The sequence below is a fragment of the Mastacembelus armatus genome, chromosome 15 (genome assembly GCF_900324485.2).
Source record: "Mastacembelus armatus chromosome 15, fMasArm1.2, whole genome shotgun sequence".
Lineage (NCBI taxonomy): Eukaryota > Metazoa > Chordata > Actinopteri > Synbranchiformes > Mastacembelidae > Mastacembelus > Mastacembelus armatus.
In genome coordinates, this window is record NC_046647.1 from 8,878,900 (window position 1) to 8,904,960 (window position 26,061).

At 41.5% G+C, this 26,061-nt stretch overlaps 1 protein-coding gene across 4 annotated transcripts in view; it reads left to right on the plus strand.

Moving 5' to 3' along the window:
• Positions 1-26,061, plus strand: part of arid4b (AT-rich interaction domain 4B) — a 37,635-nt gene that overhangs the window by 9,259 nt on the left and 2,315 nt on the right. The window contains exons 3-23 of one of the 4 annotated variants that reach the window (XM_026308833.2): positions 1,762-1,872; positions 6,006-6,071; positions 6,432-6,522; positions 8,151-8,230; positions 8,603-8,694; positions 10,637-10,778; positions 12,002-12,081; positions 15,639-15,715; positions 16,815-16,963; positions 17,053-17,125; positions 18,203-18,297; positions 18,430-18,527; positions 18,773-18,971; positions 19,079-19,281; positions 21,944-22,126; positions 23,143-23,227; positions 23,318-23,525; positions 23,621-24,844; positions 24,942-25,052; positions 25,234-25,458; positions 25,681-25,827. In XM_026308833.2, coding sequence (XP_026164618.1) covers positions 1,762-1,872; positions 6,006-6,071; positions 6,432-6,522; positions 8,151-8,230; positions 8,603-8,694; positions 10,637-10,778; positions 12,002-12,081; positions 15,639-15,715; positions 16,815-16,963; positions 17,053-17,125; positions 18,203-18,297; positions 18,430-18,527; positions 18,773-18,971; positions 19,079-19,281; positions 21,944-22,126; positions 23,143-23,227; positions 23,318-23,525; positions 23,621-24,844; positions 24,942-25,052; positions 25,234-25,458; positions 25,681-25,827 — 3,739 coding nt within the window. The remainder of the gene's footprint in view (positions 1-1,761; positions 1,873-6,005; positions 6,072-6,431; positions 6,523-8,150; positions 8,231-8,602; positions 8,695-10,636; positions 10,779-12,001; positions 12,082-15,638; positions 15,716-16,814; positions 16,964-17,052; positions 17,126-18,202; positions 18,298-18,429; positions 18,528-18,772; positions 18,972-19,078; positions 19,282-21,943; positions 22,127-23,142; positions 23,228-23,317; positions 23,526-23,620; positions 24,845-24,941; positions 25,053-25,233; positions 25,459-25,680; positions 25,828-26,061) is intronic. The other 3 variants (XM_026308836.2, XM_026308834.2, XM_026308837.2) reach the window with 3 other exon arrangements.

Below are 26,061 nucleotides of genomic sequence, written 5' to 3' on the forward strand. Positions count from 1 at the left end.
CAAACTGGAAGGGAAGAGGAATGTAAGGAGCGTTTTGCTGATTATAAAAAAACAAATTAAAACCACTGGCTATTACCTTTAAGTTAAATCTCCAGCTGCATTTTGTTCATGCATTATGTGAATTTCACTTTATATTATTTTGAAGTGTAGTGATGGCAGATGTGCCTTAGTTCTTTTAATTTGATATTGAAGATCTGCCAAATTCCAATCCTGATTGAATATGTATGTTTAGCATCCTAACAGAGCTGCACAACAACTTATAATGTTGATCTGCACTACATTAAGAAGTCCAATGCAGTTAAAGCCCTGAATTGCGCAGTATGTGTTGTAGCTGTGGAGAGAGGAGTGTCACTGTGAAATTGTTGTAGTAGGAGCAGCGTTTGGACAGCCTCTGTCCCTAGGTTGATTAAAATACCCAAGTTCAAATGCAGTATTTTTTTCCCCCAAAGCTGCCGTGTTCACTTCTGCATCAATGTGCAGCTCCTCTATAAAGCTGCTGGCTGCTGTATATTTTCTTTTCAGGCCACAGCAGAGTTTTGTCACGTGCAGTATGATGAAAAGCTTAAGTGTTTGCACAAAGGCAGCGGGTCAAATTTGACAGTTTGTGCGCTCATTGGGTTACAACACATGAAGATTTTGACTTAGATAAAGATTTATAAAGATGGCAAAGCAAGCTACAGTGGTAAGAAAAAAATAATAGAACCTGCCAATGGTTGAAACCTGTTAAAACAGTCTTAAAAGTGGTTTGTTCATGATACAAGTATGGGCCACGCAGGCCTACAGCAGCTGGTGTCAGTGATTAGTTCCTTCTCACTGGTTCAAGCTCTGCTAAATGCGGCTGTAGTTTTTAGTTGGAATGGCAACCCTATTACCGTCCTCGTGGGAACAATGAACACCTGTTATGACTTTAGACACGGCCCTTAAGATTTAAAATTTGATTTGTGTTTCTCAAAGTCTACATATAAGACAACAAAAATAAAGAGACATAAAAATCGAAGTGTTGCTACTTTTTTTTCTAAATAACCACATTATAGTATGAAATCAAATACTGCTAAATAAGCACAGTCTTTCCCCTGGACCTTAGTGAGAAGATGTTTCTTTCGTTGATATACTGTTAAGAAAAAGTACATTTGTAGTTTTGCACATTAGAGGAAGACCTGATCACTTAAAACCTGATGTCAGAAGAATTGGCCAAGTGCACAAACAACATATTGCTACCGGTTTTGATGTGTCCTGTGAGCAGAAGTGTGGCCCACTTTGGATGTTACTCTAGAAAGATGTCTAAATATACCACTCTTTCTCAAGCCTTAGTGAAACATGCTCTGTAAATTCATCTCCACACTACATGAACCACAAACATTAACTCTCCTCATCCACACACACAGTCTGTTTTCACTGTGTACCCTACGCTCCGCAAATCTGTTCTTGGGGGGGGTGGAGGGAAAGGCTTGATAAACATCCAATGATGACACAAGATGGTGCTATGTGTTTCGGATAGCTTCTTCTTTGTAGTCATCAAAGCAGTAGTGAAGTAGCCTTTTTGTTTGCGCCCTCAGAGACTTGTTTTCCAATACCCACAGCAGATGGTATGTGTTTTCCATGGATGAATCACTGAGCCGGATGGGTTGTGCGTAGCTGGCCTAGGCTGTGTAAAGCTTGTATGTGTGTTCGCCTGCCTTAGCTGTGAGGAGGCACCTGTGTCAGTAAGCTATATCTGTTAAGAAAAAAAAGACTGTACTGACTCATTTCTTCCCCCCCCAGACTCTGGAGGAGCCCCCCTACTTGACAGTGGGGACGGATGTGAGTGCCAAGTACCGAGGGGCTTTCTGTGAGGCCAAGATCAAGACTGCTAAGAGGCTAGTCAAGGCCAAGGTAAGTCACAGTTTATGCTCATGATGCAAAATAAAATGTGAATGGTCTATCTACGTTGTGGTAAAGTGGAACGCAGCAGAGCCAGGAGCTCGCTTTGTTGGCTCACACAGCTCAGCCCCACTGTATTGGCCAAAATAATCATGATTATGATTTTTTTTTTAAAAGAAGTTCTCTCATTTAGAGACTTGATATTTGGAATAATTAGAAGGTTCTCATATTAGCTTTACGGGTGTGGATTTAATAGAATTTTGATATTGATTTTAGCTCCAAACTATGATTAAAAACAATGTAATCGAGAATAATTTTGCCACATTTGTCTGTGCTTACTTTTGTCTTGTGTTCTGAATGACACACACACTTTTGCCTCTCCTGAGGCCTAAACTCACTCAGCCTATCAAATCAAGTCGTGAGATATCCGGTGGTATTTAAAAATCAGCGTGAGTGAAGATGTTGGAAGAATAGCAGCAGTGTTTGGCCAGCCAGAAATGTGTAAGATTTGCTACACAGTGGTGTCTGCATCACTAGATAACACCACAGGTCTTTTTATCCACCTGAAGGTGTGTTTTTAAGTTTAATAAATGCAACATGTTTCCAAAGTCAATATGTAAATTGTGGTAAATAATTGTGATTTAAGTACTGACCAAAATAATCGTGATTATGAAATTTTTTTTTTCTATAATAATGCAGCTCTCAGTAGCTTAATTCCATGAACATGCATTTTATCTCATCTGTGATGTTGACAAAAATCACGTTGAGTTGCTCACATGGTTTGGGTTGTTAGTCCTGCTCATACAGCTGAAACACTGATCAGGGGCCCCAGCTGGCCTAGTCCACCGGGTACCTAATCACAACCTTAGGCATCCTTCTTGCCCACAGTGTCCAGGCTTTGTGCAGAGATGGCACAGCTACTGTTTACCCATTGGTTTTGTGTCTTACTGATGAAGGCATTGCATGATGCACATAGTACAGTATCTAATTTCTCAGTGGGGCTGGAGCATCTGGATGAGACAATAGAGACAGATTGCTTGTCTTTTGTTCTGCTGGAGTGTGTGGGAACAACATAGATTGGACGCACTACAGTTCCCCCTGTAGAGCAGCGGTGTTCTGCCGTTTTGCCACACCAGCTGAAATCTTCAAACAACGCGCCTTTGTGTCTCATGATACGACCAGACACAAACGGCATGGCAAAGCAGATCATGTGATGTTCTTAGTTTAAATGTTGGGTGCGGTTTAAAACGAGTCTTAATAGGACAGTCTCAGCTCATAAATTAATTACCATCCTAATTCACTGAGTGTTGGTTTTGTTTTTGAGTAGATGTAAGGCAGATGTGAGCTCTGTTACACAAACGTTGAAACATTGCAATTATTCAGTGGTTGTTGTGAATCTGAATCTTCCACTGTAATGAATTTCTCCTCAGCTCTTTGGTTCATTAATCTCTGTCTGCTTGTTTAACAGTCTATAGTTGCAGCATTTGGCGCTGGTGTCTTTAGAGTGATTTTAAGACACTGAAAAGATCTGTCTGACGTTCTTATTTGTGATGATGATCTATGATAGAGGATCTGTATGGAGCCAATTAGCACCATGTCAGATCAGTCACTGTGAAAGGTTTAGAACACATATGATCAATCAGGGCTAAGCACTATGTCGCAGCAGCAGCACACAGTTTTTCTTACTAATTTCACTGAAAATAAAAGAACTTTTTAAATGAAAAAGTTATTTTCTTTAAAAGCAGACCTCTTTAAACCTATAGTTAAATTTAAGGATTTGCAATGTGTCCATCTCGTTAAAAAAAGAACAATAATAACATTCAGAGTATTTGTGCAGACAATTTCCTCTCTGAGCATTTGCCACTTGATCAAGTTTCAGAGTAGTCTTTGTTGCTCATAACCAACTACTCACTCAGAGGAAAAAACATCTTCATTTTAGGGCTTTTTCAGAAAACAGGAACAATGATCACTAACTCAGAATTTGTGAAGATTCATTTGATTGCAGCTCACGTCTGTCTAAGTGTAAACTAACAGGTTATAAAATTGTTCCATTCATTAGTGGTGCTTTTTCTGCCTCACAAGGTGATGTGTTGTTGAGGTTAAGTTATTACAGGGAGACATGTTTTCCAAAAGGCAGCAAAAAGCTGCACCTTTATCCATGAGTTTTCAATTTGCAGTATTGAGTCCAAAAAATGTTTCCACGTTATTTCTCCAGTGTTTTGGTGTCATTTATGATTTGTAAAGCATGTCCTGCTGGTTTCCTTCGGTTTGCATGGCATGACATTTTGAATTTGATCAGGTCATTACAAATCAATTATACTTTTTACCATGTTCAGACTGTAGTCAAAAGTTTGCTTTAAGTCAAATGTAGTGAATTTCCAACTGATGTCCCTCAGCCAAATGTCGAATTATCCAATAAATGAAATAGACAGTGTGTGAAATCAGAACAAGAGAAGGCTTTATCAGTGGGAACAGACTGGAGCAATAAATACAGAGGGTCTGGAGGATAATAAGCAAAACAGATGGAGTTAAATTTTATCTGAGCCGTCAGTGCTTGTTGTCAGTCAGGGATCGTGTCTTTTTGCTGTTTGTGGCCAGAAGACACAAAATACATCCCTGCAGTCGAATTTGCTAGAATAAATTGAGATCAAAGTTCACTTCTTGTTGCAGTATCGAGTACACAGAAACAGCAGTCTTGCATTTTGAAACTGGAAAACTGCTCACTAATTGTTTTGAATCTAGAAGAGTGAAGCATCCTGCAGCTCAGAAACATTCTCAGCCTTGAAGGAAGACGAAATCCTGCAAAATAATGCACTGTGAGCTCCTGAAGCTAGACTGAGGTTGTTTTTTTTTAATTTTTTTTATTAGAAATATGGTTTCATGTTTTGTCCATGTTTTAAGTTGTTGTTGTAGAGTTTGTGTGTACTGTAGCCGGATCCCTGTTATGAGTTAGTCAGGGTGAGCAGGTGTTACTGAAGATTTCTAATGGAGGATGTGGACGGTGAGAGTCACCCTCTGTCTGTCTGGTGAGATGAGCCTCCTGGTTGTCCTTGTGAAGAAAGGGATTCCTTTATTTCACTGGGCTGGAATGTCATTATCTCCATAACTGATGAATTGCTGCCTCAGGAAGTCTTTTATTTCTTCATCTCTTTCCCTCTTATTTTATGGCCCTGACAATTCAGCAGCATCATAAAATATCTATTTCTTCCATTCATTGTCTTGATGCTGCCTTCACAGCGATACTTTGATTGCTGCTTCTGCTGTTGTTATATTTGAAACTAACTCAAGAGAGAGCGTTGTCTGAATTTGTTACCTCCAGGCTGGTATTCTGAGATGGGGTGTTTTAACTTTTTCTGCCCTTGTATGGTGCTTGATTCTCAACTAAATCACAGTCAATAAAAGTGAAGTCAGTTTTCCATTATAATTATGTTACTATTTCACTATCACATGCTCTTAAAAGTTACTTTCCCCCCTGAGGAAACAGCAAAAGAAGCACATGAGCATTCTCATATAAAAGAAGGGACTTTTGTAATGCTAAACAGTTTCTGTGCTCCTGGCTGCTTTCACATTTTTCATACATGCTGCCTGGAAAATAAGATGGTGAATGATTGCAAATGTGTGCCTTCCTTGTAGTCTCTTCTGTCTCTCAGTACTGCCAGGTCACCATGCAGATGCAAGATTACCAGAGCATGATCAGATTATGCTCTACCGTGGCTCACTCAGGGGAAGCTACAAATGCACAGAGGGGGGGATGGTCGGATAGTGTGGGCCCCGAACATTCACAGCAGAAATCCACTGCAGTTGGCGCCAGCAGAGGCGACATGTTTGCCAATTTTGTTAACGTGACAAGGCGAGAAATGAGCCAAAGTATTTATTTTTCAGACATATGCTGCTGCCTAATGACACCAGGAATTTTTTACTAGCATGTTGTCTCAAACTTAAAACCTGTTACAAAACTGTGCTGCTGCCAAGTATTGCATGAAAGAGTCCATCATTGTAATCAGTTCTTATGAAGTCCTGGAGTGTTCTCAGTAAATACTGCCTCTGTGAAGTGCAAGATTGATGTGGCCCAGTCAGATCTTTGGGGAATTGTTTGTTTATTCTCATTACTGATTCTCCTCCCCTGTTGCCTCCTACTTCCCCAGGTGACCTTTAAACCAGATCTGTCCACAGCGGAGGTTCATGATGAAAACATCAAAGGACCTCTAAAGGTAAGCGGGAGGAAACTGATGCTGCCCCACAGTCCAATGGAACCTGGTCATAACACATAACACACATGAACGTTAAATATTCGTAATTTTATTAGTTGAGTTCCTTTGTCCAAATTGTCACATTTTTTGAATTTCACTTTGTATCTGAGTTGCATCTTATCATCCCCTCCAGAATGAATGTAGAAATGTAGAAACAGCATTACAATTTACACTTTACAATTTAATTTTCAATTAGGGTTCTCGTAGCAGCAATATGGGCATCTAGTTACCTGAAAATATATATTAAGATTTATCATTAGAAAATAATGTTAATTGACATCCTAATATATGCCACATCACAGGAGTGTGTTTGTCCAATAGGTGGGTGCTGTTGTCGAGGTGAAGAATCAGGATGGAGTTTACCAGGAGGCCACGATCAATAAGCTGACCGACGCCAGTATATACACTGTTGGTAAGTCTGTAACAAACTGCCTGCTCTTCCTGCCCTCTGAGGCTTTGTTACAAGAACCCTTTTCAGTAGGTTTCTGAGAAACGGCAAAGAATTGAGTGATTTCTCACAGTGCAGCCAGAAGACTGCAAAGGTGCTGTGGCTTACATACTCAAACAGTTTTGCTAAACAATCAAAAAAAAAATTTTTTTTAAAAAAGAATTTCACTTCAGTTTTAGTTTGATATAGGAGCAGAGGGAGTTAGACAAAAAGTTTTCAAAACATGAGGCATGGCTCCATAGGAGGACATAACATAGTCAAATCTGATGGACGTATTCTTACTTAGTTTTCCAGATGAAGAATCATTATCATTATTTTTCATTATCCACTGTGAATAATGCTCATAAATCTTCTTTGATAATTTTTTTTCAGTATCAAAGGAATCTCTTGATAGTTGTCTGTATGTTCATGTATATGTTGCAAAAGGGACCTGCTAATAGCTAAATTAGCATAGGTTTGAAAGATATATAGACAGACAGATTTATATTAATCTGCAAAGGGAAATCCAAGTAATACTCAGGTTATTTGAAAAATAAATAATATAGCTTAGAAAACAGGACTCAGGTTGGAGCCCAGAGTTTGCAACAGTATCTATTTCCAAGGCAATATTCTGCTTGCTTTTTAAATCCCCCCCAAAGCCTCAAATGATAGGAGCTGTAGTTCCAAATCTTAGAACATGATTGTTCCCTAAATATATATATTCTTTTTAGAGTGATAAAGTTCAGCGAGTCCCATCAACGTGGTTCTTATGTTCTTGCAATATTGATATTTAGGGATTATCACAACAAAAACTGTTTCAGTGCAGTTAAAAGAAGTAAGCATTGCTGCTAAGTGCTTCAGGTAGGCCTGTTGCTTGTTTCATCGGAGCAACAGTCCCACACTCAGAGATAATTATAATTTATGTAACTTCCAATGACATAAAACCACGAAATGCAGGAAAGTCTTGTATTTGAACTGTGAGTCGGTCACGGGCACACAGTTACATTGTTAGGTAAGTATATAGTGTAAAAAGTGCTTCTCAGATGTGTAGGCTCTTACCAGCTGCTCGTCACTTAAGAGTGCCCGTGGGGTTTTGCCTGTCTTGAAAACACATCTTTTCATTAATCAATGGGTGAACAAACATCAGTCATTGCTGAAGCTACCTCAAGTGTTTTCTGTTTTGTTCTACTGATGGCAAGTACACTTGAGCAGTGAGCAATGAAATCTAAGGATTCCCACATCTGGGAGTGAAACTGCAGTATAAAATGAAAAGAAAGGTACCATGACATTTTTTTTCCCTACTGAAAGTAGCATAACAAGTGTGTTGAAAGCCCATGTGACCTGACTACCTTTGGGTGTATGACACATAATTATTTAATTATAATTTTTAGTGTTATTTAATATGGGGGCTTATTATCAAAGTTAGTCTAAGGAGATTTAATAGACAGCTTCCATATCAAGTGGATTTCATATACTGTATAAAATCAAATACTTCCCTGCATTTCTCTTATTTTGCCATTTACTCCATTCTGTTCAAAGGGTGTGTGTGTGTGTGTGTTGTGTCCTCCTGGCCTACATATAGCAACCTAAATGTTTGGCTGTCATCTCTGCAGTGTTTGACGATGGCGATGAGAAGACCCTGAGGCGTTCCTCTCTTTGCCTGAAAGGAGCACGTCACTTTGCAGAGAGCGAGGCAAGAATTGCGCTGTCCTGCACTTTCATACCAGCTTCATTTTATCAGTTTATCAGTCTCTGTTTGTATTTTATTTAGTTGCTAACAGTAAAAAGTCAAATATGTACAGTATTCAAATTAAAACACTGCTCATGAATGGTCCCATATTGGCATTTATAGGTTCAGCTGTGAACATTTCCACTTATTGGAAACTGATATTGCAGTAAATTTGTCAAATGTAAACTCCGTGCTGGGCAAGTCCCTTTGTTTCTAACTGGTGAAATCCCATGAAAAGACTTTCTTCAAGGTATACAAGATAAATCTTTTGTCTTCTACTTTAGCATCTGTCAAGGTGGCACTGAGGCTCTTTGCGGTTGTTTGTCTCCTCCACAGACACTTGACAGACTCCCCCTCACCAACCCAGAGCACTTCGGCACACCTGTCATCGGCAAGAAGGGCAACCGCGGCCGACGATCGAACCCAATGTGAGTATGGTCCTCTGCCTCTGTGCATCCTGGATGGCTTATATCAAGCTTGATACGGGAGGGATTTTCTCTATCAATCCACAGTCGTCAGTAACAGGCTACCCCCGTTGTCAGTATGCTGACAGCAGTTGAAATGAAAGACTTACTTCTCATCTCCATCCGTCATAAACTGCTCCAGAGGCTTGGAACAGAAGGGTCTTCTTGACTCCTCAGCCTCCTTAAATCACACCAAGCTCCCGTACATGCACACATCCTGGAGAGGCAGTGTGAGCAAAGCACGGTCCTGTGTTTTTCCTCTCTTTTGACTCAGATGCTCCAGTGGGTGTTTTATCCTCTGATATGCCTAGTCCTGGGAGACTGCAGTGGTTTCATCAGGGAATAGGACCTGCTGAGGGTTTCTTTGGTGCTGGATATAATTGTGGTTCCTCTTTGTTATAAGGAGGACACTTGGCTACATAATCTCCTTCTCTGACATTCCTGGCTAATGGCACTTAGAGAAAAGTCAATATTACTCTAAACATTGCTGCAATATTGACTTGGAACAGTCCCAACTGCACATTAGCACCTTGGACCTGTTGTCTTCCTGTGCACTAATAGTGTCTTAACTCTTAAATTACAAGGAGTGACAATGAAGTATAGACTGAGATTAAAATAGGTAGATTGCTTGTTTTAAAACATTTTGCCTCTTCTCTGTGAATAGTGTAGAATCATTTGGTATTTTGGGATATACATGTCTACCTGTTTGCCTTCTTGCTGAGAAACCATAGATATGACATCTGTGCTGCAAAGGGTTGAAACATGGGAAACTGCTTTCCTGGTCCCTCCAGACAGTAACACTGTATATCTTGTTTGTTTAACCACCAGAAGAGACTCCAGGAAGTCACTTCTGGCCAAGAAATGGTCCTTTAGAGCCCCTTTGTCTTCATTTTATTACATTTCAGCTGTTGTACATGTCAGTCTATCAGGGCATATAATGTGTAAATTAGTGAGCTTCATGGGTGCTGGGATGTAGATTTTAATTTTTTTTGTTTGGATAGAGCCAGGCTAGCTCCCAATAAACATTTTTCCAGACATGTTGAATTATTCCTTTAACTCACAGTCTTAAGTAAGGCTAAATGTTAAAAATTTGCTGCTACAGTAGTCATTATATGTAAAGAGAACTCTTTTCCTAAATGAATTGCAGTCTCTCCTTCACTGAGTAGCTATAGTACTTTGTTTATGACTTTGGTTCACAGCTTAGTTGTTGTTGTCGCTGTAGTTGTTAGTCGTAGTAGTAGCAGCCGGGCTGATTTACTGCTCTTATATCGTGCCAGACAGTGCGTGCGTACATAAGTACACAGAGCTGTGCTCAGAGCAGGCCTAGTGAGGTGTAGAAAGAGGAGGGAGGGTCAGTTCGCCTGCTAGTGCTGTGTGCATGATCACTCAGACATGGCTCTGCCTGAGCATCAGGATGACTCTCAGACAGCAGAGAGCGAGCCAGCTCATCAGCACGTTGATCCCAGTGGCTGAATTCATGAGTAGAACAGGCCTTAGGTTTTGCAGCGATACATAATGATGGGACTGGAAAGTTCAGCCAGGGTTTTGTTGTTCTGATGTTTTTTCGTTAAATGAAAAGATTGTTAGCGGAGATCTTTTGCCGGGATTGAAAGACCTGTTTATTTACCTAATCCGATTATATACAACACTGATGTAATATGAAATTGCAATATCTATGGGTCTATAAGCAGCCAGGATGTTTTTTATATACAGCAGCGCTATACTCAATTTATTGATAAGTTGAAAGCACTTTTCTTGATAAAATGTTTTTGGGGAAAATATTTTGAGCTTCCATGTTGAAGTAGTCACAGCTCTGTTATCATTATGCTTCTAAAATTATCACCAACAAATACATATGGACTGTATCTAACTTGCAGTCTTGAGCTAACTGTCCTTTTTTCCACAGTCAAGAAGAAGAGTTATCTTCATCCTCCAGTGAAGAAGAGGAGAGCGATCAGCGGCAGAATGAGGATTTGTTTGGTAAAGTGGTCTGTGTGGAGGGGGTAGCCAGCGGGGACAAAAAGAAGACCACGTGGTACCCTGCCCTGGTGAGCTCATATTCTCCCTTCCTTTACTGATATCTGCTCGATCACTGTGAAGACGCAGGCACGACTGCTGCTGCTCCTCCAGTACACTCACAGCATTGTACTAGTTCATCTGAATGCCTGCTTATGTAATCTCAGCAGTCTCCAAGAATATGTTATTGCATTTTAACCTCTATGAAATGTTGGAAGTGTGCATGTTGTTGCAGTAGTTTTTTTTTTTTTTTTAAATAGCTGCCTGACTTTTGCAGTTTAAAGAATTTGGGTGGAGTTGAACAACCCAGCTCTTACTTTGGAGGAAACAGATATGACTTAATATGTGCAGCATCACTGCACAGACACTGATTTGATGTTTTCAGTCTTTTCCAATCCATTTCTCTCCACCCAGCTTTAACCCTCACCCACCGTTAGCACACAGTCAAATGGTGACAGGCGTTGTTTGTTTATGTAAGTGCTACAAGTAGAACTGGGAGAATGTGAGAGGGTGGGGAAAGCTGTCCCTTTAACTGTGTAGTCAGCACGGCCCCACCCCCAGGGTTTGTTGTTCTTGGCTTTCTGTTGACTGAGCTCCATGCTGCCTCCCTGTGACAGCCCAGAGTACAACACACAGAAGCCTCTCATTGTTTACACTGTGACTGTATGGCACAGGGGTGGAGTAGTACAGTGGTAGATGTCAAATTAAACAAATGTACATGGCTGTGATAAACTGTGCGCTCTTGAGTAAAAGTCACGAGAATCAGGTTTGCCTGTATGAGCTGGGTGCTTTCATTTACAGCATAGGATATATATCAAAGAGCAGTTATTACACTCGTAGTGTTAAACAAAAAAAACAAACTTCCACTCTGCAAACTTGTGTGTGCACCATATAAACAAAAGCAGGAGAAAGCAGGCAGGGTCCTGGTGGAAACCAGAGCTCCACGGCAGCAGCTACCTCTTTGCCAGCTACCTGGCACTCGGACAGCTCTGTGTTGCGCTCCCCAACTCCTGTAAACAGCAGCAGCACATGCTGCAAGTGGGCTGACACCCTGCACACACAGGTCTTCATCGCTCCTGCTTGTTTGTGAACAGCATATTTTGTAATCCATAAGCGTGGCCTTTCGCTTAAGCTGTGTTAGTCATTGACTCTGACTCTGACATTGCCTCTGCTCTTCCACTTTTTGTCTGTGTCACATGCACACACACATCCACCTTATCTGACTTTTTAACTCTCTCTGTTTCTGTGCAACAAGGTCGTCTCCCCAGATTGTCATGAAGACGTGACATTGAAGAAAGACAACGTCTTTGTCCGCTCTTTCAAGGATGGAAAATTGTGAGTCATTACTAATTTGCTGAAAACCATGTGTGAAGCAGGGGCGCAGTAATTATCAGTAGGCTATTGGATAATTTCTTTAACGCATCATTTATGTTAGTTATTAACTAATTATGTAACAGAAATCGGTATAGAATAAAATGTACCTTGGATTACTTTGGCATTGTGATTGTGAGCCAGAAAGCTAAGGGGCTTCAGACCACATAAAGGGAGAATCAAGTAATCTTTTGAAAAATTGTGACAAAGAAATGATTGGCACTTTCACATGATCAAACATCCAAGTTGTTCTTGGTCAGTTTTATATAACTCAATCAACTAATCATCCAGTCCTGGTATAAAACGTCCCCATCATGAGTCATTGAGGCATTTTGTAATGGCCTATTTACTGTGAACCTTTGGAAAAAGAAGCAAATGCACTGCTTTGTATCTGGATAAAGGAAATGATGAAGCTTACTGTAGTGTAAAATATGGGTGCAGTGTATAATATATGCATATGTTTGAGAATACTTTTCGCTTTTTCTTGCCTTTTATATAGTTTTTGTAATGTAGTTTGAACTTCCCACTCATGACGAATCTCCATATTATCTCACAATTTGAGGGAGCTCTGTCAGATTTTGAGAGAACAGTATCTAAGAGACAGTGTGCCTTTCCTGGCAGTGCTGGGTTGTGTTTATTTGTCCTAAGGCTATAAGCTACTAGTGAGATAAGGCAGCGTGGCATCCCCACAGCCTGCCCACAGCATGGCATCGCTCAGCCAGATGTTGTTTTGACTGTGGCAAAGGCAGGAATAAGTTTTATCAGGAGGCTGTACTCAGCTGGTGGTTTGTTACTATAGCCCCACTCTATGTGGGTAGAAACATAGACCCCACTGTGTATAAATTAATCTGATGTTTGTGGTCCAAGGACTAGGTTTCTATTTGTCTGAATTCCACTGATGACAGAACAGCCTTAGGTCTGTGCTCCTTAATTGATATCCTGTGTAACTCATCAGCATGACCCTTTCTGTAAAGCTGAAGACATATTTGCAGCACAGGAAGCCTTAACGCTTGTATTTTGGCTAATAGTTAGGTGAAGGGTAAATCTGACGAGAGGGATAAGATAAGGAATGATAAATCAGAGCACTGGAAGTCATACACTTGTGAAGTATTTCCTCACCGAGTGTGGCTTTTGTTGCAAATCAAATCACATGATAGCAGTTTCTGGTGTGCAGCCATGTGATTGCACTTATTGATATCAGCGTAGTATTTTCAGGGGTAGATGCAAGGAACAATAAAGTAAGAAGCTGGAAAATCTTTATCATTAATTGTGCTCATTTTGTTTGTATCTGGATAGTATAACAAAGATAAACATGCATTATTGTCACTCGTGTGTGATGTGGTGCATCAGTCTGAGCTGTTAGACATGTCACTTATTGCTATTATTATGTGTGTTATTGTTTTGATTAATAGCAGGATGTACCGTTTATAGTACTACATTTACTCATTGCTAAGATCTTGATTTTTCACTTTCTTTAACACCAGTTTCAGGCTGACTGTACCCTCTTGTGACGATAGAGTGCTGCATCATTTCCTTTAGCCCCTTTGTGCAATCGCTGTTTTCAAGTACTTTCCTGTTCGTTCATAACGCATACACACACACACACACACACACACCACTTGTCACTGTTTGTTATTATTCTTTTATCATTTATGTCAGCCCCTTCTTGTCTATTATGATGAGTTATTCTAACCTGCCGCTCTGTGTGTGATTTGTTTTTGGAAGAGGGGTCACAGCCATAAGCCACGTGACCTCTCTCACACAGCAGCAGGGTCAGTGTGTTCAGTTTCCTCTGGAGGTTTTGGTTTTGTTGTGATAACCATTTCAAAAACAATGGCTTTTTTTTTTTAAGGAAAGCAAGGTCACATCCAGAGAGGAGGTGGGATTCAGGCAGTGGTTATTCTTACCTAATCAGATCAGGTTACCATAGTAACAATGGAAACAGAAGCCTTTGCTATTTTTTCTCGTTTGGCTGGCTTGCAAACCTGTCTGTGCTATTGATGTCGACAGAAAAAGACAGCTTAGTCATAGTGAGTAGGTTTTTAACTCAGACTATCACTGTCAGACAAACAAAACTGGGCTACAGAATTGATTTAAAAAAAGAAATAAATAAAACGGGATGTCCTCATATTTATAGCTGAAAACAGTTATTTAGTCAACTGTAAATTGACTGAGAGCAATTCATTATTTTAACTATCTGGGTTACCTAAAATGTCAAAACATGTCAATTACCTGCTTTTCTCTGTTTTTTTTTTTTTTTTTTAACTGTAAGTTGAATATCTTAGTTTTTGAGTTTTGGGCTCCTGAAATTCTAAATTTTTCCAGTGACATTTTAGACATTCATATAGTGAATGTACTGAAAATGAGATCTCAGTGGAACTACAGTCAATAAAGGTTACACATATAGAAGAAGCTTGGTTAGAAGTGTAAATTGGAAATATTGTAAACTAAATCCCTAACCTCTTTTAGCTTAGCAGTTTAAATTATTTTGCTTTCTTCACAGTACCCACTAAGCAGCGATGTTAAGTGAATTCAGATTTATTCACATTAAAACACCCAGTTTAGGATAAATATTAAAACTAAAGGGGATAAGTTTATTCAGGATGAGTGCCAAGCAGAGGCACTTGGTCGGTCAGTTGGTCCACCACTTTGGTCCAGACTAAAATATCTCAAGAATGTGATTTGCCATCAAAAGTTATACAGACATTCGTGGTTTCCAGAGGAACAATCTTACTGACTCTGATGGTCTCCTGACTTCTCATTTAGCACCATTGTCAGGGTTTAATTTGTCTGATAATTTAGTTTATGGCTGAGAAACCAATAACATTTTAGTCAGTTTCAGATGTTCTTTTGGTTTAATACAAATTGGCAAAAAAGGACAAAATCATCTTTTCATATTTGTACATGAGTGAATTTGTACACTCTCATAACATACAAGTGTGGTTTTAAAAAAATGAGTATCTATAGAAATGTCATTAAAGCAAGCTGATTTATTATGAACTCTTTAACTGCAGTATACTGTTTGTGTAAATTCCCTCCATGACAAATCTAGTCCCTGGATCAGCTCAGTTACCCACAGACACGCTGCAAATTGTCTCTGGGGCGCAGCAGCCAATCCTCCGACTGCTTTCAGCTTACAAGCTCCACTGATACATCTATCTGCCAAATCACAGACACATCGCCCAGCTGCTGTAGAAGTTTTGTGAGAAAGTAGGCTTATTCCTGTGCAGCCATGTCCGTTCAGCTTTTTTTGCTTTTTTGTTGTTGGTGCTGAACTGTATGTTTAAACTTGAAATGCAGTTTTCTCCCTTTCTGTGTTTTACCTAATAAGACTTTAGGGTGTGTACTTTGTATTTATAGTCCATCTTTAGTTTCAGAAAAACAAAAATCTTCCTAGATTTTAGCTGACTTTCTACCAGCTTGCTTTAATCAGACACATCTTATATCTAAACCTTGGTTTATTACTGTCCACGTTACATAATTTCTGTGCAAATTTTAATTAGAGTTGCTGATTTTTGCAGTTACATGGTGCTGCGGAAGGACATCCGAGAGATCAAAAGCGATTGTCCTCCAAAAGCTGACGCAGGGCTCAAACCAGGTGGGTGTGAAGCTTTAAGAGGTAAATATGCCAGAAGTGGTGCACTGCTGCGCATACCTGACATCTGTGGGCTGGTCTGTGTGTTGACACACTTGGCAGGAAAAGCTTACAGAACGGGTTGCAGCGAAGCAGTCTCAAGAAAGAGAAGTTTTGTTTTTGTTCTGGGGAAAGCAGTGGCAGAGAGCTCCTGTCACTGGAGTCTATTTTTATTTGAAGTCCTCACCAGACTCTTTATATAGTGCCCTCGTTTTTCTGCTGCAGAGCTCTTACTCTCTCATAATTACAGTTAGGCAGCAGCTTTGTATTATCTCCGTCCTGATATTCACAGGTGGTTGACTCACAACTGTGATATTTTCTGCATTACAAAAAGCGTAAAACAAGCATCTGCCAAGGTGGTTAGATGCTACTTAAACCCACCTGTGACATTGTGGCTGAATGCTTCTGCTTCTCTGACTCACTGCAAATTCTCCTGACAGATTTTCATGCCGCTCTCTTCCATGACTGCTTTTCTTCATGTTTATGTCAAGGTGTAATTTTATACTGTCCTATTTTTGTATAATGGTCTGCTGTTTTCACAGGTAACGTAGCACCGACAAAGTTCTTTTAAGCAACGTAGTTCCAAAATTGTTTTGTCTGAGTTTATTTTATTTGGTTTCATTTGATAATATCCACAGTTTGATTGATTCACTACTTGGAGCACACATGCAAATGTGCAGCCACACATGCACACACACACGCACACACCTGGTCTCCTCTCATAATCCAAATACCCACTGACAGATGTTGTGTGGTATAAATCAAAGGAAAGCCTTAACTTTAGATCATTGGCCTTGTTTTCTTTTGATTCATGATATTCACTTTTTTCTTGCAGTGTGACATTTGTTTTTCATGCACATGATGTGAAGAGCAATCGGATTAAAACATCAGTTCGTGTCTTATCTGTGTTTATTTAGCCTAAAAAAATGTTCTCTCTGCAAAATCATTTTGCTTGTGTTTTACAGGCTCAGCTGACTAGATTACAGGAGCAGAGTTTGACAGACAGGACTTACTGAATGTGGTTAATATGTAATATTACTTACCTTCTCTGCATGTTTCACAGCACTAGACGCAGCCTTGGAGTTCCAGCAGCAGCTGATGGTCCCCAGCATCTGGAAAACAGAGGTGAAAGAGGAAAGCTCCAGCAGCGAGGAGGAGGATGATGATGAAGAGGAAGAGCAGGAAGAAGATGCCATGGGCGAAGAGGAGGAGGTAGAGGCAGAAGTCTTCACACACTCCTTGCCAAACAACCTCCAAGTAGAGACAATCATCAAACTGTTTTTTTTTTCCCCCGTCTGCAGGAGGAAGTGGAGCCGTTCCCAGAGGAGAGGGAGAACTTTCTACAGCAGCTGTACAAGTTCATGGAGGATAGAGGTGAGCACAGAGCATAGACAACAATGTTTACTAGGTTTCTTAAAACAAGCATTTTGTTTTAAATGCTTTTAAGGTTTAGCTTTCTGTTTGCAATGTTCAAGGTGCAGCTGACTGGTTGTGACATTTTCTTCACATTATGTGACATTTGCTCAACAGAGGCTTAAAAATACAATTTGACTCTACCAGTCCTAAGTCTTTTTAAAGTGTCTCTCTCTCTCTGCCCTCCATACCCATATCTCAAAAGGCTGTGCATTCTTTAGAACATTAAAACTGCACTGAAACATTTATTTTTAACTTTACGTAGGTTAATATGGTTCATGTGTAATTTCATAACCTTTCCTTTTTAAATAACGACCAGCAACTGTCACTGCTGCGTTCTGCTTTGGTGAATAAAAAATTGAAAATCAATGAAAGAACAGAACAGAACTAAGTACAAGTACAAATGTGACTAGATTTACTCTAGTGTTTCCTTGTTATGCTACTTCATATGACTGCCGCTCTACAATTTAGTGGGAAATATTGCTTTTTTTTACCCAAACCATGAAACATGTGATGTATATGATGTATTGTTATCAAACTGCTTACTAAGCAACATTTATTTTCTTACGTTTAATTTTTCCCCTTATTTGTACATACTGTTATGACACAGCACATTGACCACTGTACCAGACTCCAATTTTTTCTATGTGAAAATATAATTGGCTATAAAGACGGTTCTGATTTTAATTGAAAAGTAAAAAAAATAAAATAGTTAGCTTCACCTCTACCAACCAGAACAATAAAATGCTACTGACAAATCACTGCGTTATTATTAAACATCTAAAAGTAAAACAGCTCCTGGGGGCCTTTCTCTGGCCTTGAGTCCTCTTATTTTTGATGTTGGTGTACTTTTTAACATTTTAAATTTTGAGCACTTTACTTTGTGGTTACTGTCTTTTCTTTAGAAAAGGACCTAACTACTTTTTCAGCCACAGCTAAAAATCAGGTCCAGCGACACACAAAATGCAGCACTGCCTGAATCTGTTTAATCTTGAACCATTGTTTATACCATCTCACCTCATTCTTTGCCCTCATTAGGAACTCCCATCAACAAGAGGCCTGTTCTGGGCTACAGGAACCTGAACCTGTTCAAGCTCTACAGACTGGTGCACAAACTGGGAGGCTTTGACAATGTAAGTGCAACTTGACAGGGATTTTTCTTGGACTGTAGCGTAGTTTGACTTTGGTCACAAAGTACTTATACTTGTCTTGATCGACATTGACTGAGTGTGCAACTGTCTACCTCTGTGTCCACTTTTGAGCAGATTGAAAGTGGCTCCATTTGGAAGCAAGTCTATCAGGATCTGGGAATCCCTGTGCTGAACTCAGCCGCTGGCTACAATGTCAAATGTGCTTACCGCAAGTACGTACAGGCACTGCATCCACAGCTCTTCAAAGCTTTATACTCTGTTGGGTAGATTCAGCTTTTGCTTCTGTAGTCTGTTTTTTAGCAACACTGACATGCAGTTTGTTCTCTCTTTTTATGTTTTTATGTCTAGTTTGTACTTTGCCTCATCTGTTTAGCAAAAGTCAAGATTAAGTTTGCAAGATTAACTTTTAACAAGGTACCCAGGTAGATAGAATGACAAGGAATGTGTCATCATGCAGGTACTTGTATGGATTTGAGGAGTACTGCACTTCCACTGCCATCACCTTCAGGATGGACCTCCCTTTGAAGCAGGGTCCCAAGGGGGAGGTGAAATCTGAGGGGGAGACAGGAGGAACAGCTCCCACAGTGTCCAGCTCAGAAGAGCAGAAGGCCCAGGTGGATGGAGAACCCTGCAGCACACAGTCTGCAGTCTGCAAGGTGCATTCTCCTAGATACTGTTTGATTAAAACCTGTCCTTATTATTAGAGTAATTCCCACAGACCGCCGATGTGGTTTTTATCTAAAAGCATCACCCTCTCCTGTAGGAGGACAAACCCGATCTGACCCAAACCAAAATGGAGCCTGAGCCACCAAAACCTGAGGCAAAGGACAGTGGAAACGACGATGATAATGAAGAAGACGGCCCCCGAAAGGGAGACGCTGATGAGGGCTCATCGACAGCTCGCCTTGGGGCTGAGAACATGAAGCAGGAGCAGGACGAGGAGCAGGAGAGCAAGGACAACTCTGGGTAGGTGGTCTGTAGGGATAGTCCCTCCAGCAGGGTGATTTAAAAAAAAAAAAGTCCTCATTGCACAAACACGAGCTGTATGCAGTGCTCCTGCATCATGAAACTGAGCTAATATTGAATATGACCTTCAGTATTTCAGAAATGTCCAGCCTTCTCCAAAGCATTCACTTTCCTTGGTGGCAGTAAAAACCTAAAGCCATTAGGAGATGAAGAGTAGTAACCTTTCTGAACTTAATGACACTAATACCCAGAATACCCACAATCCACCTCTGCTTGCTAACCTCAGAGGAGCGCTCAATTCTCTCTCTTCTAACTGAGCTGTCACCCACTGCCTTCTGTGCTGTATTATTTCTTGTGGCTTAGTCGCCATTAGCTGGCAGAGACATCTTGGAGCACCAAAGCCTGACTGCTGCCTCTCACCTGGCATGTCATGCTGTGCTCTCCCTCTCTCTCTATCTCTCTGGCTGGGACTGTTTGACTGTGGCCAGCCTCCCTCACACTCAGTGCACACGACATGGCTCTTACTGATTTCTGGCCTTTCCTAAAAACTTTATCTCTGTCTCTCTCTGCCCTTTCTTCCTCTAATTTCTCTCATTTGTTTTGGCTTTTTGATGTTCAGCTTTATTACGTGTTCAATGTCTGTGAGTGTTGTCACTGATGCATTAGCACACTGGTTGCAAGATCGTGCTTCAGAGGCTGTAACCGTCAGAGCAAAGAGGAACTTTCAGTGTCGATAAGTGTTTGTTCTGGTTTGCTGAATAGCTTGCTCTGAGTTAGGCCTTTCCTCTCTTGTTTCATGTCCAGAGCATCTAGAACAGTTGTCTGTCTAGTTTAGCCCTAAATTTGTTCACCCTCCTTTTAGGCTTGGGCTAAAGTTGTTTGGCTACCAGGGACGGACTTTAGTGGGTCCCGATGAGTCGCTGCTGCTCATTGTATCCCCTGTCTCTGTTGTTATCACCCATAACTGTGGGTGCTCTACAGTATGATCATGCTGGTTACCATCATATGTACCAGTAGGCTTTCTGATAATCAGGGAGGTTCCCTGAGCCTTTGGCTTTGTTGTCAGGATCAGTGGTCCTCAGAGATTATGTGCTAGAGTGAGGGTTTACTGAAGCAGAGAACATGCAGGCTGAACTGATCTGAGCGTTCCCGATGGTATCAAACCCGTTTGACGTTTTCAGCCCATAATCTGGATGGGACTTGTATTACTTGAGGATCCCATTTTTATTCCAGCAGCAGAGATTGTAACCAAAGATATCTAGTTTATAGTTAGCTTAAATGGGAAAATTCAGGTTTCATTTTTTATTAGTGATGATAATTAATTATTTGAAGGGAGACTCTGGTGAGTAAGTTTCTGCTATTTACATTTTAATTTTTTTTTTTTTTTTTTCTTGAAATGTATTGAACTCCAACACTACCACACTTGGACTGACTCTCCAGCCTTTCTTTCTAGGTTTTCAGTGCACTAAATGTAAATTAGGTTTCACTATATTGGTTTTGGGGAATATAAAAGTCTTAATATAAGTGACACTTTAGAATTTGTTTAGAGTTGCAACTAATTATTATTTTCATTAGTGATTAGGCTACTTTTTGATGAATCCATTAATTATTTGGTCTCCCAAGAGTTCAATGTGACATCACCTTATTTTGTCCAACCAGCTATCCAAGCCCTTTTTGACAAATAAAAAAATAAAAAGTTTTTAATCACTTAAACTAATAATTAAAGTAGTTGCAGATAACTTTATGTTGATTGACTATTTGATAGTTGCAGCTCTAAAAATGGGTTTGATGCCTTATCTGTGCTTCTTTGTTTTGTGGTCATATTTATATCCGAGGGGTCTTTTTCACAGGTCTGTGAAATTGATCATGTGCAATGTGTTTTACCATTGGTTGCCATGTTAAATCTAGTGTTATGGCGGTAAGAGTTTTCTTTAGTTGTCTCCTTGGACTGCTGCACCAGTAACCCATCCTCTTTATTGTGCCGTGTTGAAAATGAGCTGTCAGCAGAAAGCAGGTGCTCAGAGCAGTTAGGTATGATAGGGATTGTGCGGAGCACTGTGTCGTAGCTGTTCTCTGTGGCAGCAGACCAAATTGGATCTCGCAGCCGTGCTTCCTCTCAATGCTCTAGTCTCGCTTTAAGTTGCTGCGCTGCCTGCCAAGTTGTGCTTTGCCGTGCTAACCTGCCCCTGTGGCCCCATGCCTAAACCACTTACTGGCACTCTTGCACCGCCCATTTACCCTCCAGCTTTACATCTCCTCACTGTTTCCCACTAGCTCCCTCTTGTGGCTGTTTTGTTTCTTAAATCGTGTGTGTGAATGAGAATCCCAAGTATGTTGTTTGTGGATATAGGGTGAGATAGCCTGATAACAGTTGTTATTTCCCATACAAGATGTTCAAATTCTGCCATGAAAGACTGTTTTGTTTGTTGAAATACTTCATGTTCTCTTTGACTGGGTAATTGTAAATGATTCAGTTGTTAATCTGCAGTGTGCTGTAGGATACACTGAGAAGTTTGTTTCTTTATAGATGAGGACCTAGTGTTGGGACAGGGCAGGCAGGGGTGGAGCAGCACGTGAGTTGGGTGGATGACTGTGGGTGGGCTTCTGTGGTGTTCAATGGGGCAGCCTAGGGCCAGGAAGTGCTGAACTGTTTTTCTTGCAGGGATGACAGCAGTCAGGATGGGGAGGAAGGGGAGGAGTTTGAGTGTTACCCCCCGGGGATGAAGGTGCAGGTGAGGTATGGGCGAGGCCGCAATCTGAAGACGTACGAGGCCACTGTGAAAGAGGCAGACGTGGAGGGGGGAGAGGTGCTCTACCTGGTGCACTACTGTGGCTGGAACGTCAGGTAAGACAGGACCTGGGGAGAAATCACCTAACGTTTATATTCACCTTATTTAAAAAAAAAAAAAAAAAAAAAAAAAAAAAAAAAGACATCTTTTAATTTTCAATTCAGCTCATGGGATCACCTCTACATTGGTGTCCCTGCAGCAGTAAGCAGATACATCCCTTTCTCACAATTCTGCTTCCTCTGATCCAGTCCCATCGTCAGTACTCTGATTATGGACAACACTGGGCCATCTAGTGGCAGGACTGAGTACTGGGTTGATGTGGATCACTCCTCAGCCTCCCTCACTCAGTTTTGACTGAATCCCCTGTCTGTCTGTCCCCCAGCTGTCTGTCTCTGAATAAAATCTACAGACAGGCTGAATCTGAATCGCTCTTATACTGGAAATTCCCAATCAGTGGTTTTGCTTGAACAGGTCTTAGATCCTACTATCTTGATATTTTAAAATGAACTACCCTTTGGATCTTTGAAAGGCCAACAAAAGTGCTGCCACACTCACCTCTACCTCTCAACCCTCCCCCCCCCTCCCCAGTGGGTCAGGGTTAATGCAGTGTTAAGTAGAGTGTTAGGGTACCATGACACAGAGGTTAACTAGTGCAATCAGCATTTCATTGTCTCAATGTTGTTGTGTGGTCCTCTAGCACTCTATAAAAGACAGTGGGATGTTCTCTGCATTGTGTGTGTCGTGTGTGATGTTGTGAAACTTTTTATTTCCCTCATACGACCCAAGTAGCTCCCTCGGTACTGTTGGAACTCTGACTATGATTTGTGTGGTGGTCGGTGTCAGTATTGTTTCTTTCTTCATCGTAAAGGTTTGTCTTTCTCCACATAATAACACTGGATTTCTTCTTTTGCTGTTGAGGTTTATTGTGTCACAGCAACATGTTGGGGTCAGACAGTAGAGGTGTCTGTGTAGTGGATGGTGCGTGAGAGATTTTAAGGTCCTTTCAAAGATCGGAATGATGAAATTGTTTTTGTCCTTGCCCCCCTTTTTTTGTTTTGTTTTGTTTTTTTAGATATGATGAATGGATCAAAGCAGACAAGATTGTCCGCCCTGCCAATAAGAATGTACCAAAAATAAAGCACCGCAAAAAAATAAAGGTATGTGTCAGGAAGTGCAGCTTTTTAACTTAAAGCTGTTTTGTTTTTTTGTTTTTTTTTTGAATCACTGACTCTGTTAAATTCTGATAGAACAAAGCTGAGAGAGAGCGAGACAGGTTAGAGAGGCTGAATGACAGAGAAGTCCTCGGCCCTTCATCCAACTCTAACCGCGTCCCACGCTCCAAGTGTGGCCTGAGTCAAGATGTCTTTTCCAAGATGGACGAGAGTGAGGACAAAGGGGCTCAGCAATCTCCAGCCAAGTCTATAGAAATTACTTCTATCCTCAATGGCCTGCAAGGTAGCAATGCTCGTTAAGTCTGTAGTTTCAGTAGTGGTTTATTTGGGCCAGTTGATTTCCTGAAACTAACAGAGGTACTGTCTTGTCTGCCTCAGCCTCTGAGATGTCCACAGACGAAAGTGAGCATGAGGATGAGGAGGCAGAGCCTAATGGAGAGGATCGCCCAGGTTGCAGAGGCAGAAAGGCCTCATCAGAGCCCCCACAAACATCAGAGCGCTGGGAGAGCACGGCCCCTCCTGAAGGATCCAAACCTTCTCCTGTCACAGGGAAGAGCCAGGATTCAGTTAGTGCAGAGAGCACTGATGGTGGGAAGCGTAGAAACCAACCAGAGTTGGAGGGTGAGACAAGTAGCAGGAAGAGAAAATCTGACAATCCACCAGAGAGGACCCCCAAAGGCCAATCCAAAGCTAAGACCAGGAACACCAGGAGTGCTGACTGGTTGCCTGGGGGCTCTCCCAGGAAGCTGGAGGATAGAGCAACTGGTCCCGGGGAGGAGAGGGGGGCCTCATCTAGCAGCAGTTCAGAGGATGAAGGCACAGCACTGGTCGAGCCCCAGGCCGAGGAATGTGAGCGAAGCCGGCCCAAAGCCAAAGGTTCGCCTTCCAAGAAGTACAGCGGGATGAAGGAGAAGACCAAAACTGGCAGACAAGCTGGTTTCTGGGAGATTCCTGAAAAGAGAACCAAAATGTCTGGGAATGCAGAGGAACGGCCTGCTGTTCGCTCTAAGGGACAAAAGGATGTGTGGTCCAGTATCCAGGCCCAGTGGCCAAAGAAAACTTTGAAAGAGCTGTTCTCCGACTCAGACACAGAGGCCGCCAATTCTCCTCCCCCTCCTGTACCCTCATGTCTGGAGGAGCCGCGTGTTGAACCAGATGCTGGACCTGAGGATGAGGCCTCCGAAGAGCAGATAGAGAATGACAAACTGCAGGAGTTTCCAAGCAGTGGCAGCAACTCTGTACTCAACACACCACCGACAACACCAGAGACTCCCTCAGGAGGAGGCAGTGCTGTAGAAGACTCTGGTCAGGCACAGCCCTCCTCCCCGCCACCGTCCACACCCCCAACCTTGCCTTCAGAGCCGGCTTCTGACGCTCTTCCTCCAGGACCCATACAAGAGGAAGTGGCAGGAGGGCGCAGTGAGACTGATAGCAGCACAGTGGAAGTGGAAAGTCTGGGTGGAGAGCAGGACCTCCCTCAGGATGAAGGGGCAGGTTCCCCCTCAAAGGTGTTTGATGTCAGCCTCTCTTGCAACAGCAGCAGCAGCTGCAGCCTTGAGCTGAGCAGCAGCAGCCAACAAGAGAGCGAGCAGAAGTCCAAAGGTACAAATAACAGCAAACCCTACGGTATCAGGTAATTTTTCAGTGACAGTATTTTTACTAAGGAAATACTTGCTGACATTTTGCACTTTCTTTGTAGCAGCTGTAAGTCTAAAGCGGCAGAAAGAATCACAGACAGGTGGAACCTCAAAGAAACACAAGCCAAACCGCAAGAGCCTAGGTGTGCCTCCCAAAAAGAATAGGAAAACAGGTAAGGAGAGAGAGACTTGCTCACACACCCCTAGCCAGAATGTTTCAAATGCCATCAATATCAGCCACAGAATTTTTATTCAGTCCTTGACATTGTATGACAGTTTTCACGTGTTCAAGGATGTGAGTTTTAGCCTGATCAGTGTCCGTTTTGTTTGATCTCACTGTCTTCTCTCCTCCAGCCAACAGCAGTGACAGTGAGGACCAGTCCGTTGTTGAGGGCACTGCCAAATCAACTGCCTCTAAAAACAACACATCAGACGTGAAGGCTGCAACTTCACCCAAGTGTCACGGACGATCGCCTCCCTCGAGCCATAAGTACCACAAGCAGGGTGACTCTGACCACTCCCAGCACAGAGACAACCATGGAAGATCGCCACGGGTGTACAAGTGGAGCTTCCAGATGTGTAAGACTCACAGTATGAACTTGTTTATAGTAATTTGTTGTGCTTAATTATAAAAATCTTGTTTATCAGGCTTGTCCAGCTTTTTTTTTGTGTTTATATGTGTGTGTGATTTAGATGAAATGATTATTTAATTTAGCAGCTCTTTTGAACTAAAGTTGAGTTTTAAATGCAATTAAATACACAATATTGACCTGTCTATGCCCTTTTTAAATTAAAACTTAGCTGATCTGGAGAAGATGAGCAGTCTGGAGAGGATTTCATTTCTTCAGGAGAAGCTTCAGGACATCAGGAACCACTACCTCTCCCTCAAGTCTGAGGTGGCCTCTATTGACAGACGACGAAAGCGCATGAAGAAGAAGGAACGAGAAAGTGAGTCAGCTCTTTGTGATCTCAACATTACATATTACCACAGTTACACCAGCTGTTCTTAAATATGTGTAAAGTCCTCCTTACACACAACTGGCAATTACTGGCAAGCTTCAAACTTGGCTGAGACTAAATTTACAAAGAACAGGTGCATCCCACTCCAGGAGTCTACTGAGCTGTTTGTTGTCTCCACCTGCATTCCTCACAAGTGGACATAACCAAGTCCTGTTTCTGTTC